Below are 27,765 nucleotides of genomic sequence, written 5' to 3'. Positions count from 1 at the left end.
ACGATTACTGCAAAACAAAACTTAGTTACTTGTAGAAAGCAATGTTCTCAGGGTTTACGTTATGGAATGGTAGCTTAGAATATTTTCTGTCTTATGATAGTAATTCATTTCCTGTCTTTTTTTGCAGAGTAAAACAGTTTCAGTTCCTCTCAATTTATACAGTGATTTTACTTACTTTATTTGGTGGTATTGGTGGAAAGTGAGAGTATTATGCATATAATAAATCTGGAAGAATATATGATGACATGTTAATAATAGTTATCTCTGGATAATAAGATTTAAAATTTTTTTTTAATGTTTATTTTTGAGAGAGAGAGTCAGAGAGAGAGAGGGACAGAGACAGAGAGACAGGGCACGAGCTGAGGAGGGGCAGAGAGAGAAGGAGACACAGAATCTGAAGCAAGCTCCAGGCTCTGAGCTGTCAGCACAGAGCCTGACATGGGGCTTGAACTCGTGAACCGTGAGATCATGACCTGAGCCGAAGTTGGACACTCAACCAGCTGAGCCACCCAGTCGCCCCTGGATAATAAGATTTTTAACTCTCATACTTATAGTGAATGTATTTTGTAATAAACAAAACAAGGCCTATAAGGTTGCAAGTCTTTAGAAGAAAACCATAGATATTGTGGGAAAAGATTAATTTCTCTAAGCTAAGCTGTTGAGGAAATCAACTAGAGACAAAAGCATTCAGCTCTTAGCAGTGTATTAAGCAGATTAGAAAAATCTGAAATAATTGTGCTCTTTTTTTTTGCCAAATATAAGTATTAAAATGATGAACAATAAAACTTTAAAGATGTTACAGCTTTATTTAAGGAATCTATTACTAGATGAATAACGTTTGGTTTTACATCAGGAAAGCAATATAGTCTAGTGGCTCCAGATTCTGGAGCCAGCCTGCCTTGGTTTGAATGTATCTACTGACTAGCTTAGGCAAGTCTTTTCCCTACTTTGCTTCAGTTTGCTCATTATCTGGAGATAAGAGTGCTTATCATACAGGATTTCTGTGTGGATTAAAAGAGTTCTTGTATGTGAAGTTTTTAGTGATGTGTTAGTAGTTACTTACAAATGCATTCATATTTACAAGTGAATGTTGTACAAACATTCAGCAAACAGATTTGAATGAATGAATGCCTGTGTTGGGTGCTGGAAAATAAATATGTTTGAGAAGAGCACTTTGTGATATACAATGCAATTTATTGAAAGTTTAGTAAATAGGTTGTTTAGTTTAATAACGAATATAATTTAACTTAATCTCATAGTTGTAATTTTTTACTAATGAAGACTTTAAATCTCTCTTTAAGTAGATATTGTTTAACATAGGCCTTAGCCTTAAATGTGCAAGAGTAGTCAGTGATTTAGTGACCTTGATGAATTCACCAACAAAATAGAAGCTCTGCATTCCTTTTTCAAAATTCACTACAGCTTACGTATAACTAGTCACATGTTTTTCACCACATAGGTTAGTATTCTCAATCTTTATTGAGCTTGTTAAAACTGCTAAATCCTGGTGTCTATTCCCTGAGATTTTGAATCACTAGGTTTGTGGTGGTACTCAGGAATTTGCCAACTTAACAAGACTTTGGGAACCTTGCTTTGAGAAATCGTAATACAGGTGATTATTCACCCATATCTAGCTCTTGAAGAAACATGAGAAGACCAGAGCGGTACATGTACATCATTGTATTGGCTGTCCATTTATGATGTCACATTTATCAATCCTAACTGTTTTGGACTCAGTCTGTTGTGCTGTCACATTCGTTTACTTTAACTCCAAAAATTGCTGGTTGGGTTATAGAATACCCACTCTTTGTACATCACTTTTCCCCCCTGAGATACTAACAGCTTTGTTTTATAGTTAATAAAACTGAAAGCCTACTCATTGTACCTTTCTATATTGCTTGATTTTTTTTTTAAAGTAAAAATTGCTTTAGTTCACCACCCAGAAATAACTATTACTAACATTTTTGTAATATCCTTTTACTTTTCTAAGTAAACTTTTAAAAATTTTCATTATTTAAAAAAAAATTTTTTTTAATGTTTATTTACTTTTGAGAGAGACAGAAAGACAGAGCAAAGCTGGGGAGGGGCAGAGAGAGGGAGACACTGAATCCAAAGCAGGCTCCAGGCTCTGAGCTATCAGCACAGAGCCTGACATGGGGCTGGAACTCACGAACCATGAGATTGTGACCTGAGCTGAAGTTGGACGCTTAACCAACTGAGCCACCCAGGCGCCCCTCTAAGTAAACTTTGAAATAAAACATTATGCTATTTTACTTTGTAAACTTTTTTTAAAAACATAATTTAGCCTGGACGTATTTCCAGATCAAATATAAATCTACCACATTTAAAGTCTTGAGACATGTGTGGCATTCTGGATGAGTTCTTACATACACACTAATATTTTTTAGATTTTTGTTCCACATTCATTTAGGGTGATTTAGCTCTGGAGTAGACTTGGGGGTGGGAAAAAAGAGGGACGAGAAGGCTGTGCCCAAACGGCAAAATGAAAGCCCTGTAGCTAACCAGGAAGTTCAAAGACCAAATATTGTTATTTGAATGTGAACATGCATACTAGGCCCTTAATCCCCTTCCCACTACCCCAAGCAGTTTATCGAAATAGTCCTTCCACATATGTGTAGTTCTCCTGAGAGGAGATCCAAAAAGTACAAGTTTCTCCAGTTGTTTATATTCTAGTAATGCCTTAGTTTAACATCCTGGCTGCCACCCTGTGATCCTCCTCTGTACCCACGTCTTGTTTGAAACAGCCTTTGTTCAGCACTTTGCCAAATCATATTCTATTATGCACCACCCAATTCAAAGCTCATTCTTTCCAGGGAGACTACTTTGATGTACCCAGAACTTTTTATCTTTCCAGCTTTATGTCTGCATATTTCAGCATCTGGTGTCCCATTTATTAAAAGAAAAAATCTATGATTTTTAATTATGTGGATGTGCCAGTTTGCCCACTCCTCTGTTGATGAAGAATGTCTTCAGTTGCTTTTACTGCAAAATAACCTTAAAACTCAGAGGCTTACGACAACATACTCATTTTTCTTGTTCACGAGTCTTGTTAGTCACTTGGGACATCTCTGCCTCAGGCTGTAGGTTGAGTTCTGGTTTGTTTCATGTTTCTCATTCTCTGGACTAGAAACTCCCCAAGACATGTTCTTCTTATGACAAATGACGGGACTGCAAGAGGGGAAGCTAACCACTGAGCACATTTAAAACCTCAGCATGTGTCATGTTCACTAACATTTCATTAGCCAAAACGAATCACATGGCCCCGCTCAGTAGCATTGGGATTGGAGAGGTATTGCCAAGTTACCAATGCCGTGCTGGCAAGTGCTTAGTAACTGGCTTTTCCAGGGGGGATATTAAGCTAATTTGTAGCATTTGCTGATTTCTCTGGTCTTGAATACTTTCATTATGGCAGATTCAAGATACCAAGGGTTGGCTTACAAAATTCTTGAACTTGAACAATTAGCTTTGTGAGTCAGTATTAGCTGGCATGGGCCAGCTTTGCCACCGTGTGTCAGACAGTGTGCATGTATAATCCTGTTATAGAAGAGTGAAGAATTGGGGCAATATTCTTTTTTTTTTTTTTTTTAATTTTTTTTTAACGTTTATTTGTTATTGAGAGACAGAGACCGAGCACGAGTCGGGGAGGGGCAGAGAGAGGGGGAGACACAGAATCTGAAGCAGGTTCCAGGCTCTGAGCTGTCAGCACAGAGCCCGACGCAGGGCTTGAACTCATAAACCGTGAGATCATGACCTGAGCCTAAGTCGAATGCTTAGCCTACTGAGCCACCCAAGCACCCCAAATTGGGACAATATTCTATCAGAAATTTTTGGGTTAATTGCTTCCCACTAAACCTCACTATAATCAGTATTCTTAGATACTTACATATTATCAGTTTTTCTTTTAGGGTAAGTTGTGAAAAAGAGAATTCCTGGGTCAAAGTGTTCTTAAGACTTTTTGAGACTCTTAAAGACTATTGTAGAAGTGCAGTGAATTTGTACCAGTTTATTCTAATAACAGCTGTCCATCCCTTTACAGATATGTACTTGCCAGTCTGACAAATTGGAATGTTCCTGTTTTAAGACATGATAAAGAGACATTCTTTTTGTTTTGGTTTGTGAAATACTTGTTGGTGTGTTGTTATTTTTGAAAATTGATTTGTGACAGTTCTTCATGTAAAAGAATATTAATAATTCTTATGGAGCACTTAGTACAAGCTAGGCATTGTATTAAGCACTTATACATGCTATAATTCAGTGCTAGACATTGAATTTTATATCAACTCTGTGGTCTAGGTACTATTTTCTCCCATTTTACAGGTGAGGAGAATGAGGCTTAAAAGATAGCTATGTAGCTTGCCTAAGTTCACAGAAGGGGTCAGCAGTGGAACTAGAATTCAAATCCATATCTGACCTGAAAGTCTGTATTCTTTTTTTTTAATATGAAACTTATTGTTAAATTGGTTTCCATACAACACCCAGTGCTCATCCCAAAATGTGCCCTCTTCAATACCCATCACCCACCCTCTCCTCCCTCCCATCCCCCATCAACCCTTAGTTTGTTCTTTTAAGAGTCTCTTATGGAAAGTCTGTGTTAACAGTCTTTTGGAAGTGACTCTCTGTTTTGTCTATCATTAGTTTTAGTATTTTTTCCTAGATTGCCATTTGTATTTTGACTTCATTTATAATGCCCCTCTCCTCTCCGCCCTCCCATGCAAAACCTTTTTCTAGTCAGATCTCCTGGTCAGATTTTAAGTATTGGTGACCGAGTAAGCAAATCTGTATGAGGATCTTGTAACTTTCTTCAGTATAAGTTTACTTTAGAATTTGCTGTATACTAGGCATTGAAGACAGGAAAATGAATTATGTACTTGCCCTCAATAGAAGTAGGTCAGATAGGCAAATAAATTACCATCTGCTGATGTGCTCTCATGGTCTTGTAAAAAGTTCTGCAGGAGCCTGGTTGAGGAAATGACGGTCTCTGAGTGAAAGAGTGGGGAGGGCTTCTTGGGGGTAATTGGAGCTGATTTTAGGGGACGTTCAGCAGGTAGAACAAAGCAAGTGTGGGGAGTCTTGAAAAGGCATATTCTGGGAACAAGGTGGGTATTCCATGCAGTTGCTGCATCTTTGTGTGGAGTAGTAAGGGAAATGGGGCTGACTTAACAGGTTTTTTGGAAAGAATTTGTTCCTGATTATTGAAGTTTGCAGTTCCTTTTATCTTCTCTCCTTTGTAATTCTTAACTTTAAAAAAAAAGTACAGGGACGACTGGGTGGCTCAGTTGATGAAGCGTCTAACTTTGGCTCAGGTCATGATCTCATGGTTCGTGAGTTCGAGCCTCGCGTTGGGCTCTGTGCTGACACCTCGGAGCCTGGAGCCTGCCTCAGATTCTGTTTCTCCCTCTCTCTCTGCTGCTCCCCCGCTCACGCTTTGTCTCTCTCTCTCTCTCTCTCTCTCTCTCTCTCTCAAAAATAAACATTAAATAAAATAAACATACTAATGAATGTCTTTTGGTATAGCTTTTCAAGTATGTATTTGTGAATGACAGTCTTTCAAGTTCTTTGTTTTTGTCGTCTTCTCTGTTGTGCTCCATTTCCATGTGTTTCTGTGAATTTCCCTGACCCCTTTTTTTCCTGTGTTTTTATCGAATAGTACTAGCTAGTATAGTCTGTCTGAAAAGGAAAAAAAAAGCTACTAGAATTTGTGTTATCAAATGATTTCCTCCCACATGTGTATATCAGCAGTTTCCTCACTGACTTTGCCAAGGCCAGAGGGAGAGGCCAGGTTATCCATTTACTTTCCTTGAATAAAGAATATGACATTTTGTATGGAGACAGGCATATTTCAGATTCCAAATAGTTACATTTTCCCTGTGTTCCTGCTATTTTATTTGGCTCTTTGCAAAAAAAGCAATACTTAATTATTTTGAGTTATAAAAGTATATGTATATACATTATATAAGTATAATATATATTATATTATATTATAAAAGTATATATATATTAAATATTATATTATAAAAGCATATGTATATATTAAAGAGTTCGGGGAAAAAAACAAGGAGGGGGAAAAAGTATCCCTGTTTAATCATCTAAAGACAGCTATTTGTTAACATTTAATGTTTCCTTCTAGTATTCTTTTCTTTGCAAATGGTTTTCTTTAATATAGTTGTGATTTTTACCTTGTTAACATTACATTTTCATTTAATGTTGAAAATTAAATGAAATTTATAAGTTTCTAGGTTAGTTGCTTATAAACAGTACTTTATTTCAGAGTTTTCTTGCTATTTATATGTTGTTGTTAGACACATATTTATTGTGCTAAATCCTGGACATATTATAAAGGGTAGAGCCTATTCCCTTTTCTTAGGAGCACAGAGTCTGGTCAGAGAGACAGGAAAGTAAACAGGTAATTCATTTTTTAAGTTATTTTCTAAGAGGTGGTACCTGTGAATGGTACCATTTTTAAAGTGAATGAAGTATGCAAAAGTTTCCTTCTTGTGTCTCCTATGACACAAGCTATCCATGATAAACTGTGTGTGTGTGTGTGTGCCTGTGTATATGTGGGTATATGTGTGTGCACACATGAGTGTGTGTATTTAACACAAATAGTAGCGTACATCCTATACTGGCCTACATTTTGTTTTTTTCACTAAGTATATTAACATCATTCCCTATTAATACACAAGACCTGTCCCATTCTTTATGAAGTACGCAATTTTCCATTATATAGATTACTATATGTTTTTAAAGAAGGTTTTTTTTAAACCTTCTAGTTTGTTTTTTTTTAATGTTTATTTATTTATTTAGAAAGAGAGTACATGTGTGTATATGAGCTGGGAAGGGACAGAGAGAGAGGAGACAGAAAATCTCTAGTAGGCTCCACACTGTCAGAATGCAGCCTGATGTGGGGCTCAATTTCACGAACCGTGAGATTGTGACTAGAGCCAAAATCAAGAGTTGGACACTTAACTGACTGAGCCACCCAGGTGCCCCTAAATAGTTAATATTTTTAGTCACTGCTTTTTTAATTTTTAAAAATTTGATTATACTTTTTAAATATTCACAGTAGAGAAAATATAATGAACCCCCATTTACCTAACACCCAGCTTCAACAACTGTTAACAACAGACCATACCATTCTTCATCTGTTTCCCCTTGTTCCTCCTTTGTTCTTGGGCTGGATTATTTCTAAAGCAAAACCTAGACATCTTATCATTTCATGTGTAAATACTGGGTATCTGTAACAGATAAGACAGATATAGACTATAAGAAAATCTTAATCAGAATACCATTAGAATACTCAAAAATTCTTTAATATCATCAACTACCCAGTTCATGTTCAGTTTTCCTTGATTGTCTCAAATGTCTTACAGTTGTCTTGATTGAGTCAGTGTTCAGAGAAGTTGACATATTGCATTTAGCTGATGTTTTTTAAAACTCTTCTAATCCCTAAATCCCTCCTGCCCCCACTTTTTTCAAAAGATTTTTATAATGTTTATTTTTTATTTTATAGCTAATAGTTGCTATGCTTTTCATAATATTACTAATATAAAATGTCACTTGGTTAGAGCAGAGATGTGAAAATTTTTTCTGTGTTTCGTATTTAAGTTAATTTTGAGAAGCAGAATTACTTGGGCATCTGGGTAAAAGTGAATATTTTTAAAGGTGTTTAATTTTGTAAAATTGTTTTTTAAAGTCTATTCCAGTTCATCCTGTTAGCAAAAGAGTTGGGTTTCACTTATACCCTTGAGAGCCAATACCAAATATTGGCAGACGAAAACAAAAGTCTTTATTTTAACTTGCCTTTATTTGGTGTCCTAATGATTATTTCCAGTTTTATGAATTCTTTATATAGGAAATATATTAACTTATTTACTGAAAACATTTTTTTGTAAGCTCTGTCTCCTTAAATTTTATGTCATCAAATAATGTGGATTCCTTTTTTATGCTTTCTAATATTGCTTATAAGTTAGGAGAATCTTCTTCCCTCCAAAGTCTTGATAAATAATCAATTCCAGTTTCTTCTAGATTTTCTGTGGTTTAACTTTTAATACTTTTATTTTAGTTCATTTGAAACTTACTTGAGCATTTGGAATGAGATGAAGCTTTAAACTCCTTTCTCTTCACCACTTATTTGGTAATCACTTTTCCCAGCATGAAATAATTCTCTATCATGTTGTTTAATGATGCATCCTCTGGAATATATTAAATTCTTATATAATATGTTTAATTGATCTATAACTATATATTTTAATAACTTATTATTGAGTAAATATGAATTTAATAAGTAACAATATTATAGTAATAATAGATTAATTATAATAGTATATTATAAATATAATAATAAATAAATAATAAATATTTAATAAAATAATTATAGTAATAATAAATTATTTAGTAATTTAGTGTCATGTAAATCCTTTATTTCTTGTTTTCTGGAGAGTACCAAATAAATACATAACATCTTGTCTGAGGATAATCAGCACAACTTAAAGTTGTAGTATGCCAGCTTGGGTCTGGAATGTGTCTTAGCAAGTATATAGTCCAGTAGTTTTTAACTTACTGCAGAGTAAGGGAGGAAGCATTTTGGAATCATCTAGGGGAGTTTAGTAGTTTTTTTTTTTTTTTTTTTTGGCAACATATTTTTGATAATCACCATCTGTTCTCAACCACTGTAGGGTGAGGTAGAAAGCTATAATAACTTTTTTCCAAATGATTGTTAGTGGCTCTTTCTTCCCTTGATCTTTAAAAACAGTGACAAAGCCCAGACTTCTGTTTTACAATTGAAGTAATGGACTTGTGTGAGGTTCTATTTCTTAGCTGTAGGGATTGGTAGATCTGTACTTTCAGGGGGATGGGTTTTTTTCTTTTTTCTTAGTCGGGAAAACTAAGAACATTTAAAGTGTACACCTAGATATAGACTCCCCTTGTTGCTAAGACTTGATTTAGGTGCCTTTCAGATTTGCTTAGATGTATCAGCTTACTGATGGAGATTCTAAGATCTTTATACAAGTATTTTATAATGCTTCTCTGTTCCAGTGGCATGGCTTTCTCTCCAGGTTTAATCAGTGATTGGTATCTTTGTAAAGGAATAGCTGAGTTAAATTTCTTTTCCTTTTCTTATATGGGACTTGTTTATCAAGAGCTGGGAGGAACTCTCATGGAGGCTTCTCTGCTTTTCCCTCTTAATTCAGTTTGTTGGAAAGCTTGGAAAGTAGGGGGAGCAGGGCTCTATTCAGGAAGTAGGAGGATTTTTCTGAGGATAAGAGCGCTGTATGGCTCCCACTACTGCTCCAAGGATGAGAAAAGTTCAGTTAATATGTAGGGAGGTTGGTGGCTTACCTAGCACCAAGTTGCCTTAAGAACAGATAAGCCTCTCAAGCTCTTTTGAATTAGGTTTCTATAATCAGTTATTGCCAATTGTACATGAACAGTCTTTTGAATATAATATTAAAAATTTATCAATTTGTTAATGATTTTTGTCTCACTCTGGTTAGCCCCTACTTATATCAGCTAAAGATAAGGTTCAAGTGATATGAAGAAAAGGAGAGTTAGAAAATTAACAAATTCTGCATTTACTCCATATGCTTATCCCTGTGGTTGTCTTGATATATGTGAATTTCCACAAATATTTATGTATTTTGGAGTTGTATTCAGATTTAGGGGTAGGGGAGAGTAAAAATAAAAATAGCTAACATTTATTGAGTACAGACTAACAACCCTGTGAGGGAGATTCTGTTATTAGCTCCATTTTAGAGATAAGGAAACACACAGAGAGAAATTAAATATGACTTCCACAAATTTTACCAAGTTAATAGGCACTTAACATACTTTTAGAATGCGTGTATAAGTATTTACTGCTAATCTTGGTTTTTTAACTTAGATTTTTTTTTTACAGATTGTATAATGTTTATTTTTATTTTATAGCTAACAGCTGCTATATTTTTAATAATATTACTAATATAAAATATCATTTGGGGAAAAAATATCATTTGGGTAGGACCCCCATTCCTCAAAACATTTGGTCATGAAGTTTATTTTAATTAAGGAGAATGTACTTAAGATATAATGAAAGTATTTTTGTCCTTTTCTGCTGAAATGAGAAGATAGCAAATGTTTAGTCTTGTCACACATTTTGTGGATGATTTGCTTTACTTTCTTCTTAAAATTGGGCTGAAATGTTAGTCATTCTATACACTTGGAGTCAGGGTCATTTTATATAAGCAATTTTATGTAAGACATTAAATATGTCTTATTTGAACAATGTTGAAAATATTTTTCTTTTCAGTAAGATTTAATGTATTTTGTCAATGGGTGGCTTATACTTAAGAAATGAAAATTCAGAGATATGCCTTCAACTTTCAGAGCTTAAAAAGACATTTCTTTATCTCTTTATTGCAGAAATGTGGACAACCAGCTTCCTGGGCAAGCTATTCCAGCTGGATTCCCAGTGTATCCTGCTTTCAGCCCGCTGCAGATGCTGTGGTGGCAACAGATGTATGCTCATCAGTATTATATGCAATAGTAAGTTAATTTGAGTTCAGTTTTTTGCTCAGTGTGTCACTTCCTTTTTTCGTTTTTCATCCTGAGTAAGTTGATTTGGGATTTCATTTACTGATATATTTCACTGGTTTTTAAAAATTATTATGAGAATGAGTTTGCCAACATTTTAGCAGATACTTTCTTTTAAATTATTTGGCTAAAGAACACCCGAAAAACAAATAATCCAGTGAAGAAATGGGCAGAAGACATGAATGGACACTTCTCTAAAGAAGACATCCAGATGGCCAACAGGCACATGAAAAGATGCTCAATGTCGCTCCTCATCAGGGAAATACAAATCAAAACCACACTCAGATACCACCTCACACCAGTCAGAGTGGCTAAAATGAACAAATCAGGAGACTATAGATGCTGGAGAGGATGTGGAGAAACGGGAACCCTCTCACATTGTTGGTGGGAATGCGAATTGGTGCAGTCACTCTGGAAAACAGTGTGGAGGTTCCTCAAAAAATGAAAAATAGACCTACCCTATGACCCAGCAGTAGCACTGCTAGGAATTTACCCAAGGGATACAGGAGTACTGATGCATAGGGGCACCTGTACCCCAATGTTTATAGCAGCACTCTCAACAATAGCCAAATTATGGAAAGAGCCTAAATGTCCATCAAATGATGAATGGATCAAGAAGATGTGGTTTTTATATATACAATGGAATACTACTTGGCAATGAGAAAGCATGAAATCTGGCCTTTTGTAGCAATGTGGATGGAACTGGAGAGTGTTTTGCTAAGTGAAATAAGTCATACAGAGAAAGACAGATACCATATGTTTTCACTCCTATGTGGATCCTGAGAAACTTACCAGAAGACACTTCTGGGGGAGGGGGAGGAAAGAAAAAAAGGTTAGAGAGGGAGGGAGCCAAAACATAAGAGACTCTTAAAAACTGAGAATAAACTGAGGGTTGATGGAGGTGGGAGGGAGGGGAGGGTGGGTGATGGGCATTGAGGAGGGTACCTGTTGGGATGAGCACTGGGTGTTGTATGGAAACCAATTTGACAATAAATTACATACATACATACATACATACATACATACATAAATAGGCTACAGAGAAAAGGGTTCACATCCAGTTCGCATTAGCTAAACCTATTCTCTCCTCCCTCTCTCCCCTACATTTATAGCAGTACTGAGATGCTTTCTTTAATATAACATTTTATCTATTTAAGAGGAGAAAACTTAGGAAAGTTTTACTGGAAGGCAGCAAATCTACATGAAGAGATAGGAAGTTGAATGCAAAAGGGAATCATATGTCACGGAGGTTCATGTTGATGTGGGGCTCAGTGGAGGCTTGTATGCTTCCAGACTGTTAGTACTTCAGTAAGTTTTGCTTCTGGTCAGCATAGATCTTACTTAGATCTGAGTACGGTTTCTCAGCCTTCATTCTTCTGGACTTCTGTGCATTCATTTAACATTTCTAGCTCCTCTTTGATGTTCTCCTCTCCTTGTTTCTGTGATTTTGTTACCCTCTTCATTCTTTTTGTCTTTCTGATCACTCGTGTTGTGTCCTTGAGGGCCCATTTTTTCCCTTCTAAATGGTAACATTCCTTGTTCAGTTAGACAGATATTTGTGTACTTGCCATGTACCTTAGGACACTCAGTCTCGTAAAGAAGACAGGATTCAGTCCTGGACCAGTCCTCTTGGATTTCTTTCATCTGTGGCCTTAGTTGTTAGCTCTCTGTGGATGACCCCTATGCTTCATCCTGGTTGCTGGAAGATTTCCATAGGGAAATTTGCCTTTCCTTTAAATTCAGGATGTCTAAAATTTGACACCACCATCTTCTTTGTGTGTGTGTGTGTGTGTGTGTGTGTGTGTTCAAGAAGGTTTATTGTTAGCTTTATTGCCTATAGTCTCTAAGATGCGACTTTATTGTGCCTTTGCAAACAGGATACATTTCTTAAAAAACTGATCAAAATTTCCCATACATATAGCTCTATATGATAGATTATAGTGCAACACTATTTTTCTTACATAATTATAGAAATACCATAGAATCCAAGAGTACAGCATAAGCGAAAGAAATACAATCCTTAGCCATCTGAGCAAGATGACTTGATGAGTTCTTTTAGTGTAAGTTTTGAAAACATGGAGGAGAGAAAAAAGATACATGCACTCTGCAGTCAGGAGCAAAATACATTAACTACCTGTTCCTTGCAAGGCACAGGTGGGGGTAATGGTAAATTTCAGACACCACCATCCTCTTAAGTGTCTTCTCCTTCCTGACTTGTCAGTGACAGAGTCTCTTTTTATTCATCTCCAGGCTCTTAACCTTCATCAGCTTTGACTCTGCTTTCACTTATCCCTGAACCCAATAACTTACCAAGATGAGTTAACAATATGTTGTTTCTAACTTTTGTTCTTCCCCTATATCTTACTTTCAATATTTTGCCTAGATATTTTCTCATTTTGGACCTACTTTACTGCAACTGTTCTCTCTCTCTTTAGACTCTCTACCATATTTCATCCCAGGCTAATGTACTTCACACAAAATTGAGCCAGTCATTCCCCATCCTCCCAAATGTCTGATGACTCCCTTACCTACAGTGTGAAGTCTGTATCCTTATCCTTACTCCAGACCTTACCCCATTAAGCTGATCTGCTTCATGGTCCTCATATCCTAATGTTCTCTTGCATAATCCCTTGGCTGCAGACAGGCTATTTGTACCTTACCTATTGCTGTGGTAATAGTTATCATTTGAGTGACTGCTTTGTGCTTAGTACTGTGCTAGATTCTAGATGCTTTCCACCCCTAGTCTCATTTATAACCTCCTGAGAACTGTGTAGGGTAAGTGGGGCTTATTGTAGCTTTCTAAATCATACAATCTTACGTACATTGTTTACCTTCTGAGCCTTAGGTTCTCTCCTCTAGTGAAGTAACTCACCTATGAATCAGAATATCTATGAAGTAGGGAGTGTTTTGGAAACTAAAAAGCCCTATACAGATACAAGATATTAGCATGTTAAATAGACTTTTGTAGCCTGGGAAACTTCTGTTTTATTTTATTTGCTATCTTGATTTTTAAACATTTTATCGTAGAAACATTTCAGCATGTGAGAGTATAGAATAGTAAAATGAATCCCTGTGCACTCACCACCCAGCTTCAATATTCATCAGTTCTGTAACTTTTCCTTTCTGTGCTGGATAATTTAAAGCAAATCCCAGATACATTGTTATTGTACTTGAGCCTCTTATAGGAAAATTTATTCTTTCAAGCAATCAAATTATAAGCAAACTTCAGGACCACAGTTATTCATAGGTTTACAAGTACCTATTCCAGTGGTTCCCAGATGGATTTCCCAAAAGTCAGGATTGGGGGTTGTTATCTGAGATCTAGTTAATATCTTAAAATACAAATTATTTATCACTGACAATGGACACACAGGGTAAATGATTAATGTACATTTTTAGACCTATGTTTCAAAACATGGCTCTAAGGGAGAGGTGGTGGGTACAGTGGTAGTCATCCCATTTGGAAAAACAAAAGTGGCCGTTAGTGAACAGGTTTGGAAAAAGATTTGGTCATTACCTTAGAAAGTAATTTAATGAAAGAGAGAAAAGACAGTGATTGCCATGGCCTTCTCATCTCTTCCACCTCTCCCCTACCATCTTTGTGAGGCTAAGAGAATATCTTTTCCTGAACTACTCACTCCTACCATCACTCTTGGCTCTACTTTTCCACTGGGGTGTGTGCTTGCCTAAGAAATGTGGTACAGGAGTTGTGATACTTTGTGCTAGGTTTATGAAAAATAACGTGTGGCTCCCCAAGGAAGTTTTACAAAATATAATATAGTATGATAAAGTTTTCTTTTTCTTTTTAATACTTCTTTTGTTGAATATTTCAGTCAAGCTGCAGTTTCAGCTCAGGCTACATCAAATGCCAACCCAGCCCAGCCTGCTGCTTCACAGCCTCTAAATTTGGCACATGTTCCTGGAGAAGAAGCTCCACCAGCTCCAAACCTAGTGGCCCAAGAAAATCGACCCATGAATGAGAATGTTCAAATGAATGCACAGGGAGGTCCAGTGCTAAATGAAGAAGACTTCAATCGAGACTGGCTGGACTGGATGTACACGTTCTCCCGAGCTGCAATTCTCCTTAGCATTGTATACTTCTATTCTTCTTTTAGTCGTTTTATCATGGTAATGGGAGCCATGCTGCTGGTTTATTTGTGAGTGGTGTTCATTACCTTTTTGTGGTTACTTTTAATTACTTTCTAGAATAGCACAGAATTTGGCATATGGTGGTCTGTCCTGAATGTTGAGTGAAGGAATATGAGTTTTGGATTCCATATATCTAGCACCGAAATCAAAGCAGGTTATGTTGAGTAAGAATGTTTATCAGAACTGTACAAGCAGATTTTTCCTTTACCATCTTTCATAAAAATTATTAATTCAGTTAGACATGCTCTGTTAATTATTTAGAGCTTGAAGGGTCTGAGGTATTATTGTATAAGGATTGTTCTTTTTAATTATAGTTATCAATAGTAAATCCTATAGGTATAGGCCAGACTTCTTTTTGTAAGTAGGCTTTTTCTTGCCTCCCTTTCCCCTAAGAGGCAAAGCAATGTGTAGTTGAATTTCATTTTGAAAAATATCAGAAAAGATGTTATGATTCCCAGTACATTGAGACATTAAGATAGATAGGTTAGATATTAAGATATCTGGCATAGAGCCAGTTAAGCCCATGGTAGATTTTTAGACTTAAGTTGATTCTTGTTTTGCTGTCATTGCTTTGAGAGGGGTAGTCCTTGGCCCGAAGTAGGAGATTTGGTCTTTTCATTTATTATAGTTGAAATCATTTTTCTGTTGTAGGGCACTAATGTTTTATAGCATTGCAAATAAAAACAGTTGCGACTTATTTTCTTTTCTCTTTATTTTACTGAACAGACACCAAGCTGGATGGTTTCCTTTTAGGCAAGAAGGAGGTCAGCAGCAGGCTCCCAACAATAATGCCGAAGTTAACAATGATGGGCAAAATGCCAACAACCTAGAACTTGAAGAAATGGTATGCTAACGAGGTTTTTGTATACTTCAAACATAGATATTTCCTCAGCAGAAGAGACCAACGTGATTAAAGAATCTTGGGGTGTTCCACAAGTTTTTGTGGAATGGCACATGAAGAAAAGTTAACATAGAAATTGTGTGATTTTATCTGGGAGAACTTAGACTATAATACAGACTATAGTACGGTCAGGAAGAACTAACATTATTCTTCCTAAATATAGCCTAGAAAGAAAATTATGCACACAGTGAGAATTTATTGTTTTACATTGGCAGTTACATTCATCTCAAAGTTCCTTTTGAACTTGAGCACTGAGGAATTTATCAGTTTTGGATTTGACAAAGATTTCTGACGGCCGGGTATATACTACTTCCTTATGACATTGCTCCTGTTCCTTCTCTCTGTAGGGAAGAATCCTCTCTCTTTCTGTCATGAGTTAATGCTAGCTGTTCATATCCCTTAGGAGTATGTTTCTTGTTTTGTTTGAAAGGAGCGTCTTATGGATGATGGGCTTGAAGATGAGAGTGGAGAAGATGCAGGTGAAGATGCCAGTGCAATTCAAAGGCCTGGTTTAATGGCGTCAGCTTGGTCTTTTATCACCACCTTCTTTACTTCACTGATACCAGAGGGGCCTCCCCAGGTTGCCAATTAGACCTGAAAAACTGTGCCAGCTCCGAAGGAGGGTCTGACTTTAGGAAAGTGTTTTAAATAACAGTGCAATTTCAAAAAAATTTATTACTTTCTTTTCATCATCATGTACAGGGGTGTTTTTTTCTTTAAGCTTCTCATGCATATGAATATTTTAAGCACAAATGGACTACTAAATGTGTGATTTTTTTTTTTCAAGATCCTAACAGAACATAGTATAACAATATTGGTCTTCCAGATTTTATTAATTTCAATTATGTATATTCTGTCAAGGCAGATCTATTTGTGTGTCTTATTTCTTTAAAGAGCTGCTTCACATATAAGTGTCTATAGCTAATAGCCCAGCCCTTCAGTGTGTAATTTGAATAAATATATCTATTTTCTGTGAATTATCCTGAAAGTTTTAAACAGAATGACCTCATAGTTTTTAATAAAGAATACTATTTACCTAAAATGTGCTAGCAGCATCTTGCCCAACCATAAAGCAATAAACTTCTCAATAATCTTAATTTTGACATTTGGATAAATAATGGAAACTTTCTATTTTAAGGGCATGTATCCCATCAATTGGAATTAGTACCTTAAAAAAAAAAAACGGCAGCTCTTCAATGGAATTAATAGTGATATAAATGTTTGATACAGGCAGTACTTTTATAAAATATGCTGGAAATTGCTCCCTGTAATTTTTTTAAATAAAAGGTCAATTATGGTAAACTGTCTTATGGGATATTTGTTCAGATTCTTTAATAATGTACCCATTACATGCCAAAATCTATATACATTTCAGTAGTTGTTGGGAAAAGTTGCTGAAGTCTTCAAGTTCATTTTCATCTCTTTATGTTCCAGATGGGTGTCTCTTCATTCTCAGTCTGAAACCTTGCTGGTCTTTTTAAAAATCCCTGTGAAGGCCAATTCAGTGTTTTATAAGAAGGGTGTAAGTTTCTCATAGGGTAGCTAATTAAAATTAACAAATGAGGATAGGAGAACTTACTATGCAAGAACTTTATCTGACATGAAATGTATTATAAAGTTGTATGAGGTACTGGTCCAGTAATATATGATTAGATAATACAACAAAATAGAAGAGTAAGAAAACATTCATGAATGCTTCTCTAAGTTGTTTACTTAAAGCGATAAAAGTGACATTTCAAGGGATAAATTGAAAAGTAAAGTAAAATTGAAAAGTAAAATTACAGATACACAACCTAACCTTATGCCTTAAAGAGCTGGAAAAAGAACAGCAAACAAAACCCCAAACCAGCAGAAGACAGGAAGTAATAAATATTAGAGCAGAAATCAATGCTATCGAAACCAAACCAAACCAAACCAAACCAGACAGTAGAACAGATCAATGAAACCAGAAGCTGCTTCTTTGAAAGAATTAACAAAATTGATAAACCACTAGCCAGTTTGGTCAAAAAGAAAAAGGAAAGGACCCAAAGAAACAAAATCAAGAATGAAAGAGGAGAGATCACAACCAATACAGCAGAAATAAAAACAATAATAAGAGAATATTATGAACAATTATATGCTAATAAAATGGGCAATCTGGAAGAAAGACAAATTCCTAGAAACATGTACACTAGCAAAACTGAAACAGGAAGAAATAGAAAATTTGACCAGACCCATAACCAGGTAAGGAAATCGAATTAGTAATCAAAAATCTCCCAAAAAACAAGAGTCCAGGGCCAGATGGCTTTCCAGGGGAATTCTACCAAACATTAAAGGAAGAGTTAACACCTATTCTCTTGAAACTGTTCCAAAAAATAGAAATGGAAGGAAAACTTCCAAACTCTATGAGGCCAGCATTATATTGATTCCAAAACCAGAGAGAGTCCTCACTAAAAAGAACTATAGACCAATTTCCTTGATGAACACGGATGCAAAAATCCTCAACAAGATATAAGCCAACTGGCTCCAACAATATATTAAAAAAATTATTTACCACGACCGAGTGGGATTTATACCTGGAATGCAGGGCTGGTTCAATAACTGCAAAACAACATGATTCATCAAATCAATAAAAAAGGACAAGAACCACATGATCCTTTCAATAGATGCAGAGAAAGCATTTGACAAAATACAGCATCCTTTCTTGATAAAAGCCCTCAAAAAAGTAGGGATCATATCTCAAGATCAAAGAAGCCATATATGAGTGACCCAACGCTAATATCATCCTCAGTGGGGAAAATCTGAGAGCTTTCCCCCTAAGGTCAGGAACAAGACAGGGATGTCTACTCTCGCCACTGTTATTCAACATAGTATTGGAAATCTTAGCCTCTGCAATCAGACAACGCAAAGAAATAAAAGGCATCCAAATCGGCCAGGAGGAGGTCAAACTTTCACTCTTCACAGATGACTTGATACTCTCTATGGAAAACCCAAAAGATTCCACCAAAAAACTGCTAGAACTGGTTCATGAATTCAGCAAAGTTGTAGGATATAAAATCAATGCACAGAAATCAGTTGCATTCCTATTCACCAACAATGAAGCAACAGAAAGAGAAATCAAGGAATCGATTCCATTTACAATTGCACCAAAAACCGTAAAATGCCTAGGAATAAATCTAACCAAAGAGGTGAAAAATCTATACACTGAAAACTATAGAAAGCTTATGAAAGAAATTGAAGAAGACACCAAAAAATGGAAAAAGATTCCATGCTCCTGGATAGGAAGAACAAATATTGTTAAAATGTCGATACTATCCAAAGCAATCTACATATTCAATGCAATCCCTATCAAAATAATACCAGCATTCTTCACAGAGCTAGAACAAATAATCCTAAAATTTGTATGGAACCAGAAAAGACCCCGAATAGCCAAAGTAATCTTGAAAAAGAAAACCAAAGGAGGAGACATCACAATCCGAGACTTCAAGCTATACTACAAAACTGTAATCATCAAGATAGTATGGTACCGGCTCAAGAACAGACACACTCAGATCAATGGAACAGAATAGAGAACCCAGAAATGGACCTACAAACATATGGCCAACTAATCTTTGACAAAGCAGCCAAGAATATCCAAGACAGTCTCTTCAGCAAGTGGTGCTGGGAAAACTGGACAGCGACATGCAGAAGAATGAACCTGGACCACTTTCTTACACCATATACAAAAATAAACTCAAAATGGATGAAAGACGTAATGTAAGACAGGAAGCCATCAAAATCCTCGAGGAGGAAGCAGGCAAAAACCTCTCTGATCTTGGCTGCAGCAGCTTCTTACTCAACACATCTCTGGAGGCAAGGGAAACAAGCAAAAATGAACTATTGGGACCTCATCAAAATAAAAAGCTTCTGCACAGCAAAGGAAACAATCAGCAAAACTAAAAGGCAACTGACAGAATGGGAGAAGATATTTGCAAGTGACATATCAGATAAAGGGTTAGTATCCAAAATCTATAAGGAACTTACCAAACTCAACACCCAAAAAACAAATCCAGTGAAGAAATGGGCAAAAGATGTGAATAGACCCTTCTCCACAGAAGACATCCAGATGGCTAACCGACACATGAAAAAATCCTCAACATCAATCATCATCAGGGAAATACAAATCAAAACCACAATGAGATACCACCTCACACCTGTCAGAATGGCTAACATTAACAATTCAAGCAATAACAGATGTTGGCAAGGATGTGGAGAAAGAGGATCTCTTTTGCATTGTTGGTGGGAATGCAAGCTGGCGCAGCCACTCTGGAAAACAGTATGGAGGTTCCTTAAAAAATTAAAAATAGAACTAGTCTATGACCCAGCAATTGCACTACTAGGTATTTATCCAAGGGATACAGGTGTGCTGTTTCAAAGGGACATATGCACCCCAATGTTTATAGCAGCACTATCAACAATAGCCAAAGTATGGAAAGAACCCAAATGTCCATCGATGGATGAATGGATAAAGAAGGTGTGGTATATATACACAATGGAGTATTACTCGGCAATCAAAAAGAACGAAATCTTGCCATTTGCAATGACGTGGATGGAACTGGAGGGTATTATGCTAAGTGAAATTAGAGAAAGACAAAAATCTTATGACTTCACTCATATGAGAACTTTAAGAGACAAAACAGATGAACATAAGGGAAGGGAAATAAAAGTAATATAAAAACAGGGAGGGGGAAAAAACAGAAGAGACTCATAAATACTAAGAACAAACAGAGGGTTGCTGGAGGGGTTGTGGGAGGGGGGATGGGCTAAATGGGTAAGGGGCACTAAGGAATCTACTCCTGAAATCATTGTTGCAGTATATGGTAACTAATTTGGATGCATATTAAAAAAATTAAGAAAAATAAAATTAGGTTTCTATTTATAGATGTCAGTCAACACGTCATGATTCAATATGAGCAACTGAACATGCAAATACTAATAGAAAATATAGATGAATACATATATAATACTGGGGGACAAAATGCCTTTATGGTAGAATCTCTAAAAGAAAAGGTTGCAATGTATATATATAATATTTTGACAAACATAATTAAAAGGCAAATAGGGAAAAAAGATAAAAACGTTAAGTAAGTCTTAAATTTAGTTAAAAAGAAACAAAGACAATATCCCAGTAGGTAATGGGCAAGGATACTCTTTAGTCAGCTGGGGCTGCTGTAACAAGTTACCATAGACCGGTTGGCTTACACATTTATTTCTCACAGTTTTTGAGGCTGGGAAGTCCAATGTCAAGGTGCTGGTAGATACGGTTTCTGGTGAAGGCCCTTTTCCCGGCTTGTAGGTGGCCGTCTTGCTGCGTTCTCATGCGGCAGAAAGCAGAGCAGCAAACTCTCTCCCATCTCTTCTTACAAGGGCACTGATTCTATTCATGAGAGCTCTGTCCTCGTGCCCCAATTACCTCCCAAAGACTCCACCTACTAACACCATCACATTGAGGGTTGGGATTTCAACATGAATTTTGCAGGAAAGGGGACACTAACATTATATCTGTAGCAGATACAAACATGGGCAATAAATGTGAAAACAAATGTAATGACTCCCAAGCTAAAACTATCAAATTTTAAGAGAATACTCCGTGAAACTAGAGGGGAATATAGCCTTTCCAGCTTGTATCAAAATTTCAAAATGTGTACAGAATCATTCGGTGTCATCTTATTGTTCCTGGAATAAAGATCAGACTCCTTAACCTGTTTACAAAATTCTGAAAGGTTGGGTCCTTGCACCCTCTTAATCTGTGTTCCTCAATTTATGCCTCTGTTTGAGCTGGGCTGGTCTTCCAGTTCTAGCACTCTCTCCATCCAGTCCAGGGACTTCTAAAATTGGTGTTCTTTTGGCTTGCAACACAGTCTCTTATTCTCTCTCTCTCTCTCTCTTTTTTTTTTTTTTTTGCCTCATTAACATTTGCTAATCATTCATGAGAGCTCAGCTAATGGCCAGTTGCTTTGAGAAGCTTTTCCCCAGTGTTCTTTGCAGTTAACACTGTTGCAGTTTACATTTATTTCCTTATTTGTCTCTCCTACAAGATATGAGGGCTATGAAGTTGGGGATGTATTTATGCTTATTATTACATCCCTAGTCCTAGAAGAGTGCCCAGTAGTTAGTTCAATACTGAATGAGTGATTGAGAGTGTGCATACCCTTTGAATCAGCAAAAGTTGAAAGGGTATGGTGCATGTGTGAGATTTAGCTTGTAAGATATTGTGTTCTTTTAACAGGAAAGAATTAGAACGACAGATGTTCAACAGAGTGAGCTATGGTACATTTGTATACTGTTTAGATCACCACTAGGGATGGCTTGTTTCAAGGCTGATGGAATCAGTGCATCCAGAAGGAGGGTCTGGATTTTAACCTGGGAGCTAAATAAATAAACTGTCGAAGCTGGAAGAAATGCTTCAATGGGTCAGATCCTAAAACAGAGTGGGTGGGTAGGGTAAGAATGCAGAGATAATTATGAGACAGATTAGTCTTTTTTCTTCTGTTGGGAGCCTGCGATGGGAGAATGGAAGCCGTAGAATTCATAGAGAGGAACAGCTTTGCGGGGGACACCCATGAGCAGGTCTCTGTATCCCAGCCACAGATTGGGCCCTAAGGAGAAAAATGCTGGTCATAGACTCCTCCTGTGAAGGGGAGTGCTGAGAGTTCTAAGAACCCTGGAACGTGTTGCTGGATTTTAATTCTTTTTCCTACGTTACTAATTTCCTCATGTTAGTCTCACTTTTAGTAAGTCTTCATCAAAAACTACAGCCCAGTGACAGCTGTATTTTGGATGATTAAGGGAAGAACTGTGTCCCTGCTGTGGCCAGATGGCGCCTAGGGGGCAGTGGTAGCTTGGAGATGGTTTCTGGATGGCAAAAGACCAGCACAGAAGCCCAGACACTGGTCTCTAGGCCATATGCTGACTAGCAATGCCAGGATGGATTTCTGGGATATAAACACTTCCTACGACTCCTTTTCCTTACACATCACAAAAAAGACTAGACTTTCCACAGCCAAACAGTATGGGTGAGAGAGTCAGATTATGTTAGGTGGGTAAAAGGAAAAGGTGATCCTGAGGGCTGGAGAGTTGGAAACATTTTCTCCATAGTTTGGTGGCATTGTTCAATGTCAGCACCCATCATTATTCTAACTGGTTTCTCTGGTTCCATCATCACTATTGAAATTTGGCTTTTCAAGTTGGGGGAGAAAAGACTGTGTTTGGATCCTCATTTGTACAGTCCCAGTGGCAGTTTTTGCTTCACTGTGAAAAGACTAAGGTGTGCCAATTTATATACCCACTCTCTGTAAGTCTGATATAAATCAGGCCAGGAGGCCTGTTGTATCTGGAATTGTGTTGCTGGGTCTGCAAAACCACATGAGGCTCTGGAATGTGGTGTTCCCAACTATGGAGTCTCCCTGGGAGCCCCGAACTGGCTGGACTCACCTCGCCATGTGGTATCATGTGCCCTAACTGCCACCTGAGAAAGTGAAATAAACTGGCTGCATGGTGAGTACAAAGCATGCTTACTGTATTCTGTATCTTACATAAATTTAATTTTGGATGTTTTAACACTTCAACAATTTAAAAAGTTGAAAAAAAGTTTTGAAATTTTTTTATGCCGTAGGAACATTTAACATGAGATCCACTGTCTCCACAGATTTAAGTGCATAATACAGTAGCATTTCAAAACATTTAAGACAGTTGAAAGACAAATAATGATGCTTCTTAAACTTAAGTGTTGTGAAGCAATGTAATCCTTTTATTAAGATACTATGAAATCTTTGAAATAAAGGGTTTTCTTACAAAGAGAGCCCAGAATTATTAGTTAGGGTTCTTGTTCCAAAGCATCTGGAACTTCTCTATCATCCAGGAGTCATAGTAAGTAGTAAGCTTTTCCCAGCACAATGAGGGCTCAGCCCTAATATGGGGAGGGCAGCGAAAGATCTGTCTCCCTTTTCTGGAGCAAACCTCAGTGGTTACTGTCTTGAAGTTACTTGGATTCACCCTTGGGGCCATAGTCTAGGGGGGCTAGTTTCATGAGTCTTCTTGCTAAAGCTTACTTTCTTGTTCCTGCTGCTAAATTCTGACTTTCTTACTCCAATTGATCTACTTTCCAAAATGACCATACCAATGCCTGCGTAAACTATTTCATGTGGTGCAATAAGCCATTCTTTCCAATGGTTCCAAAGCCATAGGAAAGTTGGAAAAATTAAGATTTGTGTAGGGTCTTTACCAGTTACCACTCCTCAAAGAGGGTGCATAGGAGAGAGGCTGGTGTTTTGTTTTAATTAATTAATAACAAAATTATTATAGTGCTTTAAAAATGGGTATTACTAATATCTGGTGTTAATGGTAATTATGGTATTATGGTAATTATGGTAATAATGGTAATTAATGGTAAAAATGGTAATACTAATACCTGAATATATTCCTGACTCTGTGCTAAGTGCTCTATCTGCATCTAAAAAACCAATCCTTAAAACAACTCAAGGTAGGTGCTACTGTTACTTCTGTTTTCCAGATGAGGACACTAAGAGTCAAAGAGGCTGAATTGCTCACGTAAGGTCACGTAGAGCTAGTAAGTGGCAGAATCAAGATTTGAACTTGTTTATTTTACTTTAGAACATGAACTCTTAAAAAAGAATTTTTTTTTTTTACATTTATTTATTTTTGACAGAGACAGAGCACAAGTCGGGGAGGGGTAGAGTGAGAAGGAGGCACAGAATCCAAAGCAGGCTCCAGGCTCTGTCAGCACAGAGCCTGACGCGGGGCTCGAACTCCCAACTGCGAGATCATGACCTGAGGTGAAGTCGGACGCCCAACCGACTGAGCCACCCAGGTGCCCCTAGAACATGAACTCTTTAAAGTTAATTATTCAAGCAAGGCATGTGGAGAGTTCAGCTTCCAGCAATAGGTGATTAGCTTGTTTTGCACCACCCTTCTGCTGAGAAAACTAGAAAAGTCAGAACATGTGTTATCTATTAAGACATCAGAGAACTACCAAGAAAGCAGACACACGTGATCTAAATTGGGTGCCATTTTTCCCCACCTCAAAGCACTTGTTCATTCAAGGGTAGTAACTGGGAAGCTGTGCAGAATTTTTGGAAGACCCATAGGTAACAAAAATTAGAGTCCAGGATGATCTGAGTGGAAACGCTTTTTAAATACCCCAGCTTTCTGTCAGGACCCAAAAGGGCTACCTACCCCTTGAGTACACAAAATGGAAATGGGCCTGTTCTCACAGGGACTGAAGCCTAGTCTCAAATCACTTCAGCCCCTAAATGAATGAGGCAATTTGCACCAAACCTAGTAACAGCCAGAAACTAAAATAAATCCTCACCCAAGGAGGATAACATTATGCGGTTTCCCAAATTTCTTTATAGTTGTCTTTGAAATCTGTTCATTAATAAAAAATAACTAGGAATACAATAAAAAGTAGGATACTTTAAAGTAGAATACAATATAAACTAGGAATACAATAAAAAGTAAGTAGGAATTAATAAAAAACAACTAGGAATAGAAAAACTTAGGATTTGACTAAAGTGAGAAAGTAAATAGAAACAGACCCTCAGAAAATTCAGATATTTAGCATTATCCGAACTTACAATAGCTATGGTTAAAATGCCCAAGAAATTTAAGGCGCCTGGGTGGCTTAGTGGGTTAAGCATCCCACTTCTGATTTTGGGCTCGGGCCATGATCTCTGTTTTGGAGAGATTGAGCCTGGCGCCCAGTTCTGTGCTAACAGCGCCCTGCCTGCCTGGGATTCTCTGTCTCTGCCCACCCCCCTCTCTCCAAATAAAATTGCTCAAGGGATCACAGCTTCCCTCCCAAGATGGCGACGTGCAAGGACCCTGAACTCGCCAAGCGCTCCGGGGAACATGCCAAATGACACCTATTTAGTAAGCAATTCCTCCAGAGGAAGAACCGAGGACCACCTGAACAGCCCCTGCACAGCAAAAGATATAAGGCCAAAGAGAACAGCAGGAGAGATGGAGACAAGGTAACGCGGGAGACCCCAGGCCCACGCCTGGAACCACGGTGGGGAGGGCTAGTACTGACCGACTGGGAGCAGAGCCCTCTGTCCTTCCTCACGGGGAAAAAAGCCTGGTTTCAAAAGAGCAACTAGCTGATGGGGTGACGGGCACTTGTTGGGATGAGCACTGGATGCGGTATGTAAGCCATGAATCATGGGAATTTACTCCCGAAGCCAAGAGCACACTGTATACACTGTAAGTTAGCTAACTTGACGATAAATTATATTGGAAAAAAAAAAAAAAAAGCGACTAGTATAAAAAAGTCAGTCGTTGAATGCCGCCAACCGGTGGGGGGAGCCGCTGGAGTGCTCGGATGGGAGGGGCTGTCCTCTGGGTCAGCCTTCCCTCCCCCACCTTGAAAATGCAGCCCGGTGCGCACAGGCTGGGCGCCCTGATGGGCCTGCCGCCTCCGTGAGCCCCGGGCCCCAGCCCACACCAGCCTCAGCCTTCCTCCAAGGTGGCCCCAGGGCGCTGCGCACCGGGGCGCCCCTGAGTAGCGCCCACCACAGCCCCAGCCTCCTTGCCGAGATAACAGAGGTGCTGGCCACCCCAGAATACCCCACCGCACACCACTTCGACTTCAGATGGCTTGTTAGAGCACCCCCTGTGTAGAGCGTCCGGGACCCTTCAGATCCAGCCACCCTGCCAGGGTGCCCCCTAGCGGCGAGAACCTCCCTCCCAGCTCACACCCATGTCAATTCCAGCCACCTCGCCTGGGTGCCCCCTGTGCAGAGCACCCCAGAACACCCCCACCTTCACTGGCCTTGGCTCCAGTCATCAGACCAGGGTACCCCCTGAGCTGAGCACCCTGGGACACCCTGGGACATCCTGCTTGCACCTAATTCGGCATTAGCTGTCTCATCAGGTCACCTCAGTGTGGAGAGCAGTGGAACACCCCCTTTGTAACCACTTCGGCTGTCTTGCCAGGGCACAATTTGCACAGAGAGCCTGTGCAAACACAGGCACGTTGGCCTGTGCCCACTGTAGCCTTAGCTGTCCTGTCAGGGCTTCCCCTGAGCGGAGTGCCCCGTGACCCTCTGGCCTGGGCCCTGCCTTGGCTCCAGTCAACCCCTCCAGGCCACCTGTGTGTGAAGAGTCCTGGAATTCCCCAGTTTACCCTCATATCAGCTTCAGCTATTCTGCCAGAGTGCCCACTGTGCATAGAGCCCTGGATCCCCCTGGCTTGTACCCACTTCAGTTTTAGCTATTTTCCTGAGGCACCCTCTGTGCAGAAGGCCCAGGGATCTCCCAGTCTGCACACTGCCTCAGCTCCAGCTGCCCCACCAGGGTGCCCCCTGCACAGAGTGCCCCAGAGCACCCGGCTTGCACCTGCTTTAGCTTCAGCTCTCCCACCAGGGTGCCCTCAGCACTTAGAACTCCAGGACCCCCTCCCCTGCCTGCACCCACTTCAGCTTTAGCTGTTTTTCCAGGCAGGGTTCCCACTGTGTAGAAAGCCCTGGGACCTCCCGAATACCCTGGCTCTGTTCCAGCCATCCTGCCAGGGCACCCCTGATAACACCCACTTCAGTTTCAGTTATCCTGCCAAGGTGCCCTCTGTGTGTACAGCTTCAGGACACCCTGGCTTGTACCCACTTTAGCCTTAGCTGCTCTTCCAGGGCACCTGGTATGTGGAAAGCCCTGGGGCCCCTAGCCCGTGCCAGCCATGGCTCCAGCCAGCCAACAAAAGTCACCAAGCACACACAGTCTACATAGGGGATGACCACACCCAACACCGTTCCTTCAAGTTTAGGAGAAGTAGCTGTTCTGCCTTATCCACAGAAACGAGCACGGAAAGTCAAGCAAAATGGGGAGACATAAGAATATGCTCCAAAAGAAAGAACAAGACAAAACCTCAGAAAAAAGAACTAAATGAAACAGAGATAAGCAATATGCCTGATAAAGAATTTAAAGTACTGATTGTAAAGATGCTTACTGGGCTGGAGAGAAGAGTGGAAGAACTCAGTGAGACTTTCCCTAGAGAGATACAAAATGTAAAAAAGAACCAAAGTTGAAGAATACAAAACTGAAATAAAAAATACTCTGGAGGAAATCAATAGCAGATTAGCAGATGTGGAAGAACA

The 27,765-nt window shown here is 38.5% G+C and overlaps 1 protein-coding gene across 2 annotated transcripts in view; it reads left to right on the top strand.

Annotated features, from left to right (window-relative positions):
* HERPUD2 (HERPUD family member 2) overlaps window positions 1-16,942 on the top strand; it is a 35,038-nt gene extending 18,096 nt beyond the window's left edge. For both annotated transcript variants that reach the window (XM_078440599.2, XM_078440600.2), the window contains 4 exons: window positions 10,420-10,542; window positions 14,424-14,747; window positions 15,466-15,583; window positions 16,071-16,942. In XM_078440599.2, the coding sequence (XP_078296725.1) occupies window positions 10,420-10,542; window positions 14,424-14,747; window positions 15,466-15,583; window positions 16,071-16,232 (727 nt within the window). In that variant the 3' untranslated portion in view covers window positions 16,233-16,942. The remainder of the gene's footprint in view (window positions 1-10,419; window positions 10,543-14,423; window positions 14,748-15,465; window positions 15,584-16,070) is intronic.
* Window positions 16,943-27,765: the final 10,823 nt, after the last annotated feature.

This window comes from Panthera onca, chromosome A2 (assembly GCF_046562875.1).
Source record: "Panthera onca isolate mPanOnc1 chromosome A2, mPanOnc1 haplotype 2, whole genome shotgun sequence".
In the NCBI taxonomy this organism is placed as follows: Eukaryota; Metazoa; Chordata; class Mammalia; order Carnivora; family Felidae; genus Panthera; species Panthera onca.
The sequence above is the reverse complement of the archived record's forward strand: the minus strand, read 5'-3'. Positions and strand labels throughout refer to the sequence as shown.